This window comes from Pseudonaja textilis, chromosome 3 (genome assembly GCF_049901715.1).
Source record: "Pseudonaja textilis isolate UNSWEBS1 chromosome 3, rPseTex1.2, whole genome shotgun sequence".
NCBI lineage: Eukaryota > Metazoa > Chordata > Lepidosauria > Squamata > Elapidae > Pseudonaja > Pseudonaja textilis.
The window spans coordinates 198,473,881-198,490,842 of NC_141992.1; the positions used below are offsets into that span (position 1 = coordinate 198,473,881).

The following is a 16,962-nucleotide window of genomic DNA, read 5'->3' on the forward strand; positions in this document are numbered from 1 at the left end:
TGTTCACAATACAAGCGACGCAAGCCTTGTGTTCCCGCAGGCCATGTGGGCAGAGCAGCCTTGTGTTCCCGCGCAGCCTGGATTAATTGCTTTGGGGGGAAACACTTCTCTGCGGACCACCAAAATTTTCTCGCGGACCACCAGTGGTCCCTGGCCCACCAGTTGGTGACTACTGTCCCAGACCACTCCAGACAAATGGATGTCCAACCTCTTCTTAAAAACCTGCAGGGATGGAGCGCCCACAACTTCTGGAGGCAAGCAGTTCCACGGGCTAATTGTTCTCACTCTCAGGACATTTCTCCTTAGTTCCAGGTTGCTTCTCTCCTTGGTTAGTTTCCACCCGTTGCTTCTGGACGTCCCTTTAGATCTTGGGGTTCGCGACTTAAAGCTTTGATGATTTTCCTCCCCTGGTTTTTGTCTCTTTTGTTTAAAAGCCCTTCGGACACCTACAAAAGGACATTTAGGGTTTATTCTTGGCTAGTGCCCTGCAGGGCCACCGCTTTGCCAAGGAACGGACAAATCAGACCAACGTGCCCCCAAAAGGAAAGGAACTAAAGTGCATCGCAGGCAACTTTGTTTGGGGATGATGGCTGCACGACGGGCTAATTAATCCGCGCTGTGTGGAAGTACCATCTTGGTCTAATTGAATTGATCCTCAAGAACAATTAACCAGGGGAACTGCTAGCCCCCCCAGAAGTTGTAAATTTTGTCCTGCCCCTGGTGGAGACGGACTCCGAGGGAGAGGAGGAACAGCCGACAGGGAGTGGGAGTGGGGCTCCGGAGGTTGTGGAGGAGGCTAGGGAAGGGCAGAGGCCGGCTGGGCAGTCAGGGGAGGATCCAGGCCCATCCGTTATCCATCCTAGGGCATGCAGGGAGGAGGGGATAAGGGAGAGATGTGGTCTTCTTGGGAGGAGGGGGCCTTGATCCCCTTCATGGGCTGCAGCTGTGACAACGGGATAAGAGGACGGACCTGCGTACGAACGCTGGAAACAAAACGTGGAACTATCGCTAGTTTATGGTTCCTCTCTGAGTTTGGCGTCCTTCCCAGTGTGTGTTATCTGTGGACGTCCTCCAGCCCTTTTCTTGCCTGGTTTGTGTGGCTTTTTTCCTTCTTCTTGTAACTGTTTGTGTGGGAGTTTTTTTGTCTTCCGTCAGGAATATTCGGAGCTTGGAAGCAAAGAGGGGGAATCCAAGGGGCTTCACCTGTTTTCTCTGACTGTGTTTGTTTTGTATCCCACCCTGGGTCATCACAGATTTTAAGAAGAGACTGGACAGCCATTTCTCCGAAACGTTGTAGGGTCTCCTGCTTGAGCAGGAGAGGGCTGGACTAGAAGACCTCCAAGGTCTCTTCCAGCTGTACTCTGATTGATTGACTTGATCAAAATCTGGGTGCTTGGCAACCAGCATGTATTGGTCACTGTTGCAGCATTCTGGCCAAACTCCCCAGCCACTTTCTGATGATCAAAATCAGTGGGTAAAGTTGGATTCGCTTAACGACCCCTGATCCGCTTAACAAACATGGCAAAAAAAGGTCGTAAAATCAGACCCAACTCTCTTCACAACCATCTTGCTTAGCAATGGAAATTCCGGTTGCAACTGGGGTCGTAAGTGAAGGATTACCTGTATTCACGCACCTGGGCCTGTGGTGAGAGAAATGTGTCGTCTGTCAGGATTCCGGCAGTTACCCCAATTAAATCATGAGCCTCGAGACACCCTCCCAAAACCTGAAAGGATTTATTTGAAGTTAAGTTGCCGCCATTAGCCTGGGCGTAGCTGACTCTGAGATACGTAATTCACTGTCACCCTTGATCCTGCTTCCCCCGCAACCCCTCTGGGTGTATCATCCAATGAAACACGTCCGTAGCCAAGAGTCATCAATCATGCTCTCCAATTAAGATTTTTGCTGGCAGAAGCTTCAGTCCTCTAATCAGTCTCTGAAGAAAATATGAATGGAATGTACTTTCGATTCCACACTGCCGCTTTCTCTTTGAAACTGCCCCCCGCTTCTTTCTGTTGACAACTATAAAACGTGTATACAAAATGTTTTAGGAGTTGACACTGGCAAGATCGGTCATACAATGGGGCAGAATTCCCTTAACGAACGTGTTGCATTGCAACAGAAATTTGTGGGTAGTCCTCGGTCTACAGATAGTCCTTGAGGACTCCCTGGAGATCGTTTGCTTGCCTTTGGAAGTTGATTGTCCACCTTTGTCCACAGGCTACCGGTCGGTGCCGTTGAAGAACAGCTACAGTGAGGATCTGGAGTTGGCTTCTCTGCTGCTCCACATTGAAATCATCAACGCCAAGGTGAGTTTTGTGGTCCTTCCAGAAAAGGCATCAGGCGTGGCAGCCTCTGAGTCGGAGGCCGGACAGGGTCAGGCTGCCGTGTCCTGAAAGAGGAGACCACAGGAGGATTGTAGATGTTTTGACCGAGGTTTCCCAAGATCATGAAGCCGGCTCCTCATTCCAGTAAAACTCCTTTTATTTAGTTTAAAGTGAACTCCTCTCCAGCAAAACAGTCTTTCGTGAGATTTCACAACTACAGACCTTTATTAGGCTTGGAGAGTTGCCAGGCCGATATCTTCCAGACGCCACGCTGTAGCAGCAATTACTTGGCAAGAAGTCAGGAACAAACCTTCACACTAATTAAATGAACTAATTGTCTCCTGCAAACACCACTCCCCTTTCACTCCTCTTGATTCCCTCTGGGAGAGCCCATTCTCCGTCCACCTGTGGCTTTACTCCTGAGTCGACCCTTGTTCCTTAGCTGTTCCCTTCCTCTGGCAGCTCTGCGCGTGCGCACACTGGGCCCAGGCTCAGCTTTAGCAAGGGAAATGTTGGGCTCAGTTGTGGTCGTAAGTCGAGGACTACCTGGAATGGTAAGGTCCGTGATGGATTAAAGGTCGTGCATTGATTGCCTTGTAAACGCCCTAGGAAGGGCTACTGACTTACGCAGCCTAAGGTAACATGTCAAATGGTCAAAGCCCAACGGTCTTAGTCGTATCCTATGCGCTCGTCGCTTTCCACATCAACAGTCAAGGAGAAATAAAAAGCCAGCAGTGCCAAGGGCGAGGAATTAGGGACTCTCTTCCCTCGTCAATTTCATTCAGCAGCCAACCCCACCCCCCAAAAAAGCCAATACAATCCTTGGTGTATAAAGAGAGGTGTAGAATCAAGAACAAAGGAAGTATTAGCACCACTTTGTAAAGCCTTAGTACGGCCACACCTGGAATAACTGCATCCAGTTTGGGTCCCCACATTACAAGAAAGATGTTGAGGCTGGGAAAAATGCAGAGAAGAGCAACTAGGATGATTAAGGAGAGACGAAAACACCAGCGTTGGAAGGTTATATCTGGTCTAGAGAAAAGAAGGACGGTGGGGGACGGACACACAGGATAGCACTATTCCAGTATTTGAGGGGCTGCCCCAAAGAGAGAGAGGAGAGGGTCCACGGATTTCCCAAAAGATAGGACAAGAAACGACGGGTGGAAACCAATCCAGGAGAGGAGCAACCTGGAATTAAGGAGGAATTTCCCGACAGGGAGGACAATTAACCAGTGGAACAGAAGTTGCCTCCAGAAGTGGTGGGTGCTCCGTTGCTGGAGGTTTGTCAGAAGAAACTGGACAATCACTTGTCTGGAGTGGCAGAGGGTTTCCTGCTTGAGCGATGGGTTGGACTAGAAGACCTCCAAGGTCCCTTCCAGGTCTGTTCTGATATTCGGACCTTGGTTTTTTTAGGAGAATAACAGGCAAACACAGAAATCAAGTTAAAAATAAGGCTCTATTGGAAGACATGTTTTTTTAGAGAGACGTCACAAATACAAAAAGTTCTTTGTTTTTTTTTTCCTGAGATGAAAGCAAAGAGTTACAGGCTGAAAAGATGGAGATAATACAATTCAGCATATGGGTTTTTTCTTTTTCTTTTTTGAAAGGCCAAGAAGCATTGAATATGCCGCTTAAAAAGTCCACGCTGACTTTTTAAGTCTTGTGGACTTCCAGAATTCCCCAGCCAGCCATTCTGGGAGTTTGGAAGTCCACAAGTCTTAAAAAGTTACCAAGGTTCGGCACCCCTGGATCAAACCAACATAACTTACAAAAACTACACATCCACAGTATTTTTAGGAACAATATTCCAAGCAAACAAACCGAGTCTAACTCACAACCAAAATAAAACCAAGATAGTTGCAGTATAAATGCCCCCTCCTTATTGCAGTAATTAGCTTGCCAATGTGCCAAGAGCTTCGATTTCCCCCCCCCAAGTATGACTACCAAGTATTATTTTCACCCCCAAGAGGTGAAATGGTTTTGAAAAGTGCCATAATCTGAAGTGCAAGAAATTTCATTGACAAGATACTACATTATGGGATCTCCTCAGAGACGAGAGAAAAGTGCTTTCGGTTAAAGAGCTGAAATTGACGCACCCAGCAATGTGGATGAGGCACTTTCCCCCCTGCTAGATTTCTTTCCTAGGATTTACCGGGAGAGAAAATAAGCCGTTGTAGTTTCGGGGTGAGCAGGGAACCGGGGATCAGTGGGAGGAATGATTGTGCAAACCCCACATAACTGAGCCTTAAAGGGTTTCAGTCAAAGGGTTTTCGTAGCTGGTATTTCAAGAAGAATCTTTCATAACCTTGGCACTTAAGAGATGGGAATTCAAACTGGAGGAGCTGATAAAAGAGAACAGCCCGCAGGAAAAAAAAAATATATATAGATATATAGGGCTGACATAGGAAAAGTCGCTTGTGTAGAATTTTCATAGGCAAATCCAGGGATGTATTTGTTTGCATCAGAAAACAGAAATTAGCTAAGGAGCCCAGGTGCTTTTCTGAATGTGCTGCTGGGGCAGCGAGATTGAAATCATTCAATTAATAATTTTAAAATTAATTCAATCAAAGGCAAGGCAGCTTGAAGTCCCAAAGTTGCTGCCCTCTTTGGCTTTGGTTGGGAGCTGATTGTACACAGTGTGGCCTCATCAAAAATGGAAAATGGAAAACAATAAATGTGAGGTCCGTTCCCCGCCATCGTCGTCCCCTAAGATTGGAGTAAAATGTTCTTGGTCCAACCTGAGACACTTAGCAAGAAACTTCAGCCTGGAGCCCCCTAATGTCTTTTTTTTTTTTTTTTAAGCGCCCTAATGCCCGGGGAGCATTTAAAAAGGGCCATGTGCAAAGAGAGCCAGAGACTTTTTGGTCACTCGGGACTCCTAGACCAAAGTCACAGCACAGTTCGTGAGCCTTCCTTGTCCGCGAAGCTAAGTCCCCCCCATCCAGTCTGTTCAGGAAGAGGGATCTCTCCTCGGATTGTGCGGAAGCAGACCGGGCCGGAATATGGGGCGGGGTGGGGGGGGCTTCCTGCTTCAGGGGTACAGCCCAGTCTCTCTGTCCCCAAATCTGACCTTCAGCTTCTGTGTTCCTAGCTGGGGTCCACAGGAAGACCAAGGTGCGTCAGTCTGAAGATGACAAGCCAAGTGGGGAGAGAAGAGAGGTGTGTTGTGACATGCTCTTCCGGCCACCCTGTGGGTCAGTGCGGGGTTGGGGGCTGGGGGAGACTCGGCCGCAGAGGCTTCTGGCTGGGCAGGGCTGCCTTCCTTTAGCCCCTGAGAAGCAGAGCAGGAAAGAAGAGCTGCGGGAAAGACCCGGAGGTTTGCTCGTTCTGGGGACACGAAGCTGGGCGGGCGGGGGTGTCATTTATAAAGGGCCATCTTCTTGCTCTGGTACATGTACATGTAGGCGTCGCAAAAGAGGCGCTTGGCTACCCCTTCCATGTCCCGGGGCCGCTCCATGGCCAAGGACGAGACGGGCATCTCCAGGTATTTGGCCACCTCCGGGCACAGCGTCACCGTGGGGATGTTGTAGCCGTTCTTGTCACCTGAGCGGAGGAGAGAGAGAGAGAGAGAGATGGGAGGGTCAGGCGTTGAGGCATTTTGGCTTGCCTGGTGGAAGGGGGGGCCACCTTCCAGAGATCACCCCCAACGCCCTCAGGCACCCCAGCATTCGAACTGAACATGGGGGCCCCAATCCGACCCAATGAAGCAGAAACCCTGGCCCAGACAGGTATGAAGAGCAACCAGGAGGATGAGGGGACTGGAGGCTAAAACATACGATGAACGATTGCAGGAACTGGGCCTGGCTGGTCTAGGGAAGAGAAGGACCAGGGGAGACAGGAGAGCAGCCTTCCAAGACTTGAGGGGCTGCCACAGGGTCAAGCTATTTTCTAAAGCGAAAGAAAGAAAGAAAGAAAGAAAGAAAGAAAGAAAGAAAGAAAGAAAGAAAGAAAGAAAGAAAGAAAGAAAGAAAGAAAGGAAGGAAGGAAGGAAGGAAGGAAGGAAGGAAGGAAGGAAGGAAGGAAGAAAGAAAGAAAGAAAGAAAGAAAGAAAGAAAGAAAGAAAGAAAGAAAGAAAGAAAGAAAGAAAGAAAGAAAGAAAGAAAGAAAGAAAGAAAGAAAGAAAGAAAGAAAGAAAGAAAGAAAGAAATCTGAGCAAACCATGGATGGACAGAAGACATGTCTAGTTTAAGGAAAAGAAGGACCAGGGGAGACATGATAGCAGTCTTCCAATACTTGAGGGGCTACCACAGAGAGGAGGAGGGGGTCCACGGCACCTTTGAAGGCCAGACAAGGAACAATGGATGGAAACTGATCATGGAGAGATTCAACCTGGAAATAAGGAGAAACTTTCTGACAGGGAGAACAATCCACCCCTGGAACAGAAGTTGCCTTCAGAAGTTGTGGAAGCTTCATCCCTGGAGGCTCCCAAGAAGAGATTAGATGGCCACCTGTCAGAAATGTTGTAGGGTCTCCTGCTTCGGTGGGGGGTTGGACTAGATGACCTACAAGATCCCTTCCAACTCAGTTAATCTTTTTATCTGTTTAGTTTAGTGTTGAATGCAGCAGGCTAGAAAGAAGCAGCGGGGGAAATTCTAGCCCTGCCTTAGGCATATAGGCCAGCTGGATGACTGTGGCCCAGTCACTAGGAGACAGTGAGTTCTAGTCCTGCCTTAGGCGTGAAAGCCAGCTGGGTGATTTTGGGCCAATTGCTGGGAGACAATGAGTTCTAGTCCCACCTCAGGCATGAAAGCCAGCTGGGTGATTTTGGGCCAATTGCTGGGAGACAATGAGTTCTAGTCCCACCTCAGGCATGAAAGCCAGCTGGGTGATTTTGGGCCAATCGCTGGGAGACGATGAGTTCTAGCGCTACGTTAAGCATGAAAGCCAGCCAGTGACTTTGAGCCAATTACCAGAAGACGGGGAGTTCTAGTCCCACCTGAGACACGAAAGCTGGATGGGCGACTTTGAGTGGATCACTGGGAGATGGTGACTTCTAGTCCTGCCTTAGGCATGAAAGCCAGCTGGTTGATTTTGGGCCAATCGCTGGGAGACAATGAGTTCTAGTCCCACCTCAGGCATGAAAGCCAGCTGGGTGATTTTGGGCCAATCGCTGGGAGACAATGAGTTCTAGTCCCACCTCAGGCATGAAAGCCAGCTGGGTGATTTTGGGCCAATCGCTGGGAGACAATGAGTTCTAGTCCCACCTCAGGCATGAAAGCCAGCTGGGTGATTTTGGGCCAATCGCTGGGAGACGATGAGTTCTAGCACTACGTTAAGCATGAAAGCCAGCCAGTGACTTTGAGCCAATTACCAGAAGACTGGGAGTTCTAGTCCCACCTGAGACACGAAAGCTGGCTGGACGACTTTGAGTGGATCACTGGGAGACAGTGAGTTCTAGTCCTGCCTTAGGCATGAAAGCCAACTAGGTGACTCTGTTCCAATCGCAGGGAGATGCTAAGTTCTAATCCCACCTTACACAGGAAAGCTGGTTGGGTGATTCATTCTCTCAGTCCAACCCACCTCATAGGATTGTTGCTATGGGGAAAATAGGTGGAAGAAAAAGTATTCGACACGTTTGCTGCTTCGCCTTACTTACAAATAAAGGCAGAGAATGAATGAATGAATGAATGAATGAATGAATGAACGAACGAATGAACGAATGTATGAACGAACGAACGGCGCACCGTGTCGGTCTGCCATGCTGTCGAAGAACATCCAGTTCTCTTTCTCTGGCCCGTATTTCACGAAGGACACGTAGTGGCTGGTCTCAATGCAGAGGACGGCAAAGAGCTCCAATTTCTCCCGGGGCACCTGCATCCTGTCCCGAGCGAATTCCTTGGGGACGCACAGCTTGGCCGTCTGGTGGCCTCTTCGCTCATAATGGGAGTGAGCCTGGAAGTGAGTGAGGGGACACTGGTGAGGTTTCTTAGGCAGGAGACCTTGATCCTGGGGCACAGTATTGACACAATCACACACACACAGAGCTTCCCTTGGACAAAACACTCTGGCTGCTTGTGAGACGGAGAATGAAATCAGCAAGACACCTAAAAGAGGAAGGTTTGTAATGGGAGATTGTAAGGCCCATTCAATGGATAAAAGGTCTTCATGCCAATTGTCCTGTCAGAACATTTACCTCAGGGGTCTTCTTGTAAAAGGGTAAGAGGTTGCACAATGGCGGGCGAGGAAGACTCGCTCTCGTTGTTAAAAGAAAGCAATGAGAACCTAGTTAGTTAATTGAGCATTGATTCCCGGTGATGGCTGGGATGAAAGGAAAGGAGGCCTTTTGCCTTCGACTAATGGAAGAATTGGAGACCTTAGAACAGGGGTCTCCAAACTTGGCCCCTTTAAGACTTGGGGACTTCAACTCCCAGAATTCTCCAGGAGAGAACTGCAGGTAGCTAGTCTTTTGCATCCTTTTTGGAGAGTCGTTGAGTCCGCCTGGAGGTTTACCTGTGTTCTCAGGGTCATCTGAGTGGTGCAAGTGGGTGTGACTACAATGCAGTCCTTTCAGCAGTTCCAAGGCGGCTCCGCACCCATTTGCACCACTCAGGTGATCCCGAGGTCAGAGACAAACATCCAAGTGGCCTCAATGACCCTCTAAAAGGATGCAAATGACCAGCTGCGTCTGCAAGGAGTCCAGTTGCCTCTTGGGAAAGAAAGAAAAAAAGCTCCTTTGGGACAGCCATGACCTGGAGGACGGAGAATCTCCATAGATATCATTTGATCTGATTACAGGATCCGATGACGCCTAAACTGAAAAAAGACTTGTGACTGAATAAACCGAAGCTGAAATGCGGTTGATTTTTCTTAACAAGACAGCCCTCCCAACACCCGTCTTCAGATCAACCCCAAAATAATTGCAAGAAAGAAAGATAACGATGGCCTTCGCAGTTCACACGCTTGAATATTACTGAGAATAGGAAGGGAAGCTCTCAAACACGCAGAACATACAAAGAAACCCAAGAATATTTCTATGCTAGGAACGTTTGGGGGGGAAAAGTAATATCCCAAACCAGAGTTCAGTGCTTCTTAGCTGTCTACAGAAAACGTTTAGAAGCTGCCGTTGTTTTGACATTGTTCAAAAACGTTGACCGACTACGTCTGCCGTATCCTCCTTTTTTAAAAAAAAAAATATCTGTAAACTACTACAAATGATATTAAGCCTGCAGTCAAATATGCAAAAAGATGTGTGTTTAACTCTACACTATGTAGAGATCGCATCGTCCTCTGTTCATTTCAAGACTGCAGAATTTGGCAAGGAAGTTTTAAATCAGGATTTCTAGCCTTGGCAACTTTAAGACCGGTGGACTTCAACTCACAGAATTCCCTAGCAAGCATAACATCACAGCTGGCTGGGGAATTCTGGGAACCGAAGTCCATCGGTCTTTGTTCTGGCCCGTCAGTGGCCAGTGGAGCTGGCAGCAGATTCGGACAGTGAGGAGGTTGGGGAAGACAATGGGCCAGTCCTGAAGTCTGGGGAAGGCTCGGATGAGGGCTCTGCGTCGGAGGCAGAGGTGGGGCCGGGGCCGTCCCACAGTTATCAGCTGCCTTCAGAGTCAGAGATCAGTGGGGCAGAAGAACAGCTGGAGCCTGTTCCTGATGTGCGCATGCACAGAGCTGCCAGGAGAAGGGAAAAGTTAAGGAACAAGGGTCGACTTGGGAGTAAAGGCTCAGGTGGATGGTGAATGGCCCCTCCCAGAGGAAATAAAAGAGAAGAGAAAGGGGAGGGGCCTTTGCAGGAGCCAATGAGTTCAATTCATTAGGGTGAAGATCTGTTCCTGACTTCTCGCCAAGTCATTGCTGTGTGGCGTTTGGAAGCTATCGGCCTGGCAACTCACCCAGCCTGATAAAGGTCTGTACTTGTGAAATCTCATGAAAGACTGTTGGCCAGGACTTTGCTGGAGAGGAATTCACCCCAAACGAAATAAAAGGGGTTTATCAGGACAAGGAGTCGGCTTCGTGCTGTTGGGGAAGCCGGGGGCAGAACAGACTCCAAATTGCCAAGGTCGTACCCTCAATTGTGCCCTTGCCCTAAATTGTTCCACCTTTGACCAAATCAACTCCACCGAGCAATGGTAGACCAGCTAGGCAAGGATTTGTTGGGGATTTGGTAAAAATGAACCCGACTTGAATGTCTGAATGGCCTGGCCTGGATCTTGGACAGCGTTCCTCAACGCAATAAACAGAACAACCGCACACACCTGATTGCAACACGAGTCGCAAAACTGCTTCAGCCCCGTGCCAGCGAACATCTTGTCTTTGAAGCACGCCGAGCACTCCTGAGTGGCGATATCTCCACATACGAAACACTCCCGGGGACCTGAAGTGCGAAGGCAACAATCAGCGGCTGAACCTTTCTCCCGTCCCCTGCAATTCACAAGCGACCCAGGACCTCGGAGGCCCCCTGGCTGCCCCAGACAGATGCGAAGCATCTCACCGGTCCAAAGCCTAAATCCCTCCTCGCAGAGGCCCCAAGCAGAAATCTGGGTGGGTCAGTGGAAAAGGAAGGAAAATCTCCTTTCAGACCAGCGGCGTGCCAAGTCTCCAGGCCTCATCGTGGCAACTACTCTAAAAATACGGAGGACTTTTTTTTTAAATTAGTTTATGTTATAAAATACAAAAGCACAAAAGAAAATAGGAGGAAAATAGGGGAAGGAGAAGGGAAGGGGAAAAGATTCCCACAATGGACAAATGGCTGCAAAAGTTGATGGAATTAGCAGAGACTGACTGATTAAAGGGGGAAAAAAACAGAATTACTTTTGTTTCTACTTGGAAACCACATCTGGACTTTGTGCTTGTGGGGAAAAAAAGGAAACTTTAATTTTGGATTTTACTGATTAGTTTTGTTGTTATAAAAATGGCGATTTTATATTATTATGTAAAAGTAAAAAGTTGAGGTTTGATGATATCTCTCTCTCCATCTATGATTATCAATCTATATCTATCTATCCATCATTATCTCTCTATATATCTATATCTATCTATCTATCTATCTATCTATCTATCTATCTATCTATCTATCTATCATCTCTCTCTCTCTCTCTCTCTCATCTATCTATGATTCTCTCTCTCTCTCTCTCTCTCAGATAATTTATACGGCTGCCTACTCGCATCCATCATTATATATCTATATCTATATCTATATCTATATCTATATCTATATCTATATCTATCTATCTATCTATCTATCTATCTATCTATCTATCTATCTATCTATCTATCTATCTACCCATCCATCATTCTCTCTCTCTCTCTCTCTCTCTCTCTCTCTCTCTCTCTCTCTCATCTATCTATGATCTCTCTCTCTCTCTCTCTCTCTCTCAGATAATTTATACGGCTGCCTACTCACTCACAGCAACTCTCGGTGGCTTACAGATAATAAAAACACAACGTAGAAACAATAAGAACTAGAATAACTCTCCTCCCCAACACAGATGCCTCCTTTCAGGGCAGCAGTCAACGCAACCGTTCCAATGTTCCCTGAGCCATGGAGAGCGGACACTTCCGGCCCAAGGCCGGTTCCCTCTTCAGCCATGCGGGCTGGATTCCAGGGGTTCAGCCACTGCCCGGCCTGCAGTTTGGGCCTTACTCTCCGTGGCTATACAGCCGTGCCAAGGGCTTAGGGAAGGGGTGCGTCCAACCTTGGCAACTTTGAAGCATCCTGGGAGTTGGAAGTGCTCAGGTCTTAAGGCTGCCAAGGTTGGGCACCTCTCCTGTTGGTGGGAGTCCCTTCCCCCCTCCTCCTCCTCCTCCTCCTCCTCCTCTAAACCTTGTTAGCTCTCGGGAGTCTTTTTTCTGCTCTCTATTCAAGACGGACTGTGGTTAATACAAGCCCTCGACTTGCAACAATTCGTTTAGTGACCGCTTGACCTTACAACAGCACTGAAAAAAGGGACTTAGGACCATTTTCCACACTTACAACCGTAGCACCATCCCCAGGACCACATACCTGAGTTAAATTCAGACAACTGACTTGTATTTTGAGGGGGTTGCTGCGTCCCGGGGGTCGACGCGATCCCCTTTTGCAACCTTCTGACCAGCAAAGTCAGCGAGGAAGCCAGATTCATGTCACGAATGTGCGACTAACTTAAGAACCGCTGTGATTCACTTATTGACGGTGACGAGAAAGGTTGTAAAACAGGGCAAAACTCATTTTGGGCTGAATTGTGGTCGTAGGTTGAGGACTCTGTGTGTGTGTGTGTGTGTGTGTGTGTGTGTGTGTGTGTGTGTGTACAGGTAGTCCTCGACTTACAGCAGTTCATTTAGCGACTGTTCAAAGTTAGAACGCCCCTGAAAAAAGTGACTTACGACCATTTTTCACACTTGCGACCCTTGTAGCTTCCTTGTGATCATGTGATGGAAATTCAGAGGCCCGGCAACTGGCTCATATTTACGACGGTCGCTGCATCCCGGGGGTCACAGGATCCCCTTTTGTGGCCTTCTGACAAGCAAAGTCAACGGGGAAGCCAGATTCACTTAATGACCTTGCTCCTAACTTAACAACTGCAGTGATTCGTGGAAGGAAGTTCGTCAAATGGGGCCAAGCTCCCTTAACAAAAACATCTCACTTAACAACAGGAATGTCAGGCTCAACTGTGGTCCTAAATCGAGGACTGCCTGTACGTAGATAGAAAAAGTTTTAGTGCCAGTTTTGTACAGCCTGTCATTTTTGGATTCTGCAGCTGTTGTGATATTACTACTGTTGTTGTCTTGGGATAGTGACGTTGTTTGGTGGGTGGCAGGCCTTCTCTCCAGAGTCGGGCTTCGGAAAGTCATTTTAAGGTGTGCCACATTGTGTCTCCGTTCTGACTTGCGTCGGCTTCCTTAGAAAGCATCAAAGACGATCTTAAGTTCCCGGCGAAAGCTCTTTAATTCCCACGGCTGGGAATGACGTTCGTTCACGGCCGGCGAGGCTTCCCCAACAGCCTTTCAGGGGAAGGCGTAGAAACCCCCACCTTACGGCACTTGGAAGGCGGCCAGAGAACGAACGGCCAAACGCAGGGCAAGGCCAAACTTGGCACAGACTCCCACAAGAACTTTTCAGAGCTTGAATCGGCCCGATGAGCTAACTGCTTCCCGCAAAAGCTCACGTCCCGTTCGCTCTTCTTTGATCTCCTAGGAGAGGGGCCAATCATCTCCGAGGTGTGGGCCTTACTCCTGAGTCGACCCTGCTTCCTCAAGGGTCCTTGTCTTCTGGGAGACCTGTGCATGCGCAGGCTGGGAACCGGTTCCGGAAGCTCCTCTGCCTCACTGCTGTCTGAACCCAAAGGCGGCTGCTGACTGCCTGCCTGCCAGGGCCTCTGATGCGGAGCCCTCCTCCGGGCCTTCCTCAGCCTCCAGAACCGGCCTAGGCTCCTCCCCAGCCTCTCCGCTACTGTCCGACTCTACTGCCAGCTCCGTCAGCCGCTGGTGGGCTACAGCACATACCGGAAAACGACCATGAAGGTTAGCGTATCCCGTCCTCAGCTTCACGCTGTGCGACGGCATCAGGGCGAGGTCGTTTCTAGAGCATTCTGTTTCCCCCCCCCGCCCTCCAGCCCCCGCAGGCCCAAGAGGACTTACTGTCCAGCAGCAGGTCAGTGATATCCAGCTCCAAGGAAGGGATGATTTTGCTGAACATTTTGTACTCCTTCCCAAAACGAGGCATTTGGAGAATAAAGCAGGACGGGATCTAGAGGGGAGAAAGGCAGCTGTGAGTGGCCCCGCCTGGAGACCAGTGGCCCCCGCGGAGGTCCGAGGTCACTGGCACCAGTTCACCCCCAGCATGTGGGCCTGCTCTTTCCCAGAGGCCCCCCTGGGTAGCTGTGGCTCTTCTCGTCTCTGCCTACAAAGCTCCTTCCTTCCTTCCTTTCTCTCTTCCTTCCTTTCCTTATTTCCTTCCTTTCTTTCTCTCTCTCTCTTCCTTCCTTCCTAACTTCCTTCTTTTCTCTCCCTCCCTCCTACCTTTTTTCTTCCTTCCTTTCTTTCTTTCTCTCTTTCCTTCCTTCCTTTCTCTCTCTTCCTTCCTTCCTCTCCCTCCCTCTTTCCTTCCTTTCTTTTTCTTTCTTTTCTTTCTTCCTTTCTTTTTTTCTTTCCATACTTTCTCTCCCTCCTTTCCCTTTCTTTCTTTCTTTCTTTCTTCTTTTTCTTCCTCTTTCTTTCTCTTTCCCTTCCTTCCTTCCTTCCTTTCTTTCTTTCTTTTTCTTTCTTTCTTTCTCTTCCTTCCTTCCTCTCACTCCCTCTTTCCTTCCTTTTTCTTTCTTCCTTTCTTTCTCTTTCTCTTTTTCTTTCCATACTTTCTCTCCCTCCTTTCTCTTTCTTTCTTTCTTTCTTTCTTTCTTTCTTTCTTTCTTTCTTTCTTTCTTTCTTTCTTTCTTTCTTCTTTTTCTTTCTCTTTCTTTCTCTTTCTCTCCCTCCCTCCCTTCCTTCCTTCTTCCCTCCCTCCCTCCCGCTTAAATTTCTAGGCCACCCATGTCACCACCGGTAGATTCTGAGAAACTTACAAGAAGACAAAAAGGACAATATAAAACCTTAAAACATACTAACACTAGAATTAACAAAGAAGGTTAAAGAAGGCAGTGACAGACAACCGAGTGGGGGTGGAATCTCCTCTTGATCTGCTAACCAAGGCCAGTATGGACTGCCCTCCATCAGGACTCCAGGCCAACTGGCGGAGCCAGGGCTCTTCAAAGCCTCTAGGGGGGTTGGGCTCAACCTCACCTTGGGGGCACCATGTTCCAGAAGGCAGGAGCCAACAGCAGACAAGACCCTCCTCCTTGACCCCGACAGCTGGAATAATCAGGCTGACCAGACACGCAGCATGCACGCCCCCCCTCTGCCTGTATGGGCCAATCCCAGTGGGGTGAGATGGTCCCCCAAGTAACAGTAACACCCCTGGCATGAAAAGCCTTCAAGGGGATCACCAACACCTTGAATTGCACCGAGAAACAGACTGGTAACCAATGCACCTTACAGAGCAGTGGTGTCCCAGGGGCCATGTTTGCCTCCCCCACCACCACCAAACTGCACCAGAGTGCTTCCAAAGGCTCTCCAAGGGTAGCCCCATGCAGAACGCATTACAGCAGACTTCAACTCCCAGAGTTCTCCAGACTTACAGGCAGCTGGTTATTTGCATCCTTTTTAGAGAGTCCTTGAGGCCGCCTGGAGGATTTACCTGTGTTCCCCAGGTCACCAGAGTAGTACAAATGGGTATGACTACAACGCGGTCCTTTCAGCCGTTCCAAGAAGGCTCCACACCCATTTGCACCACTCAAGGGACCCTGAGGACACAGACAAGCCTCCAAGTGGCCTCAACGACCCTCTAAAAGGATGCAAATGACCAGCTGTATCGGCAAGGAGAATCAATCCTTCCATTCCCCACCATCCAGTCGGAGCTGAAGAAGATTCTGGGACGAGAAGCGAAACATCTTCAAAGAGAAACCAGAAAGTCTATCTTATCTCGATATAATTAAGAAAGATAAAAGAGGGAAGAAGTTATACAGAAAATTGAAAATGGTAATAGGATATGGATTGACATATAAAGTAAATATTGTTTTTTGAATTTGTGTCTGTGCGAAGAGTTTTAACCCGGGATTAAGCAGCTTTCAGAAATGAGGTTTTTTTATGTTCTATGTTATGTATGTTTTGTCTATTGTTTTTTTAAAAAAGGCAAAAATTTTGATTAGTAAGAAATATAATCTGGACAATAGAAGGAAAAGGAGAAATTGGGATAGGATATCAAGATGAGCAGATAATGTAAAAATGAGATAAATTAGAAAAAATGTGATATAAAATAATGTGTTACCTGCTTTGTAAAGATCTATGATGGAAAGCGTTTTTTTTTTAGTGTTTAATGATGTTTTGTCCTGTTTGTTTCTTGTTAAAATTAATAAAATTTGTTTCAAAAAAAAAAAGAGAGAAACCAGAAAGTCCAGTTGCCTCTTGGAAAAAAAAAACACCATCAGCTTGCAGTTTGGGCCTTACTCTTCATGGCTATACACCTGTGCAAAGGGTTTAGGGCAGGGGTGTCTCCAACCTTGGCAACTTTCAAGAATCCTGGGAGTTGAAGTCCACCAGTCTTAAAGGTGTGCCAAGTTTGGGGACCCCTGTTCTAGGACCTGGCCTGAAATCTGGGACCTCATCTGGACCAAGCCCATGCCTTGCTGTTGAGGCCGTTCCTCAAGGCTGTTTCTTCACTGAGCCTGGGGAATTCTGGGAGTTGAAGTCCAACCCAACAAGAAGCAATGGGTGGAAACTAATCAAGGAGAGAAGCAACTTAGAACTAAGGAGAAACTTCTAGGCATGAATCAGTGGAACAGCTTGACTGCAGAAGTTGTCAATTCTCCAACGCTGGAAGAGATTGACAACCCATAGGGCTTCCTGCCTAAGCAGGGAGTTGGACTAGAAGACCTCCAAGGCCCCTTCCAACTCTTGTTATTCTATTCTAGTCCAACTTCAAAGGGCCAAAGTTGAGAAACGCCGTGTCAGCGTTCCAGGAAAACAAACTCCAACACCAAAACTCCGAGACGGGCATTTTCTCAAAGTTCCACTTTTATTCAGACTTATCACACTGGCACATCTGGGAAAACCCCGAATCTTGAGAGTGCCGGGTTTTCCTCCCGTAATTAGAAATCACAAAATCCCCTGCACCCATCGCTC

General features: G+C 48.1%; 1 protein-coding gene and 1 long non-coding RNA gene across 4 annotated transcripts in view; one reads left to right on the plus strand and one right to left on the minus strand.

Moving 5' to 3' along the window:
* Positions 1-16,962, plus strand: part of LOC148126494 (uncharacterized) — a 30,099-nt gene that overhangs the window by 8,523 nt on the left and 4,614 nt on the right. For both annotated transcript variants that reach the window (XR_015743337.1, XR_015743336.1), the window contains 2 exons: positions 2,219-2,307; positions 5,417-5,484. This is a non-coding gene — a long non-coding RNA (uncharacterized LOC148126494). The remainder of the gene's footprint in view (positions 1-2,218; positions 2,308-5,416; positions 5,485-16,962) is intronic.
* The window catches only part of LOC113453071 (ubiquitin carboxyl-terminal hydrolase CYLD-like), a 32,547-nt gene continuing 19,347 nt past the window's right edge, over positions 3,763-16,962 (minus strand). For both annotated transcript variants that reach the window (XM_087931832.1, XM_087931833.1), the window contains exons 12-15: positions 13,888-13,996; positions 10,527-10,645; positions 8,010-8,217; positions 3,763-5,868 (exon numbers count right to left, since the gene is read on the minus strand). In XM_087931832.1, coding sequence (XP_087787958.1) covers positions 5,684-5,868; positions 8,010-8,217; positions 10,527-10,645; positions 13,888-13,996 — 621 coding nt within the window. In that variant the 3' untranslated portion in view covers positions 3,763-5,683. The remainder of the gene's footprint in view (positions 5,869-8,009; positions 8,218-10,526; positions 10,646-13,887; positions 13,997-16,962) is intronic.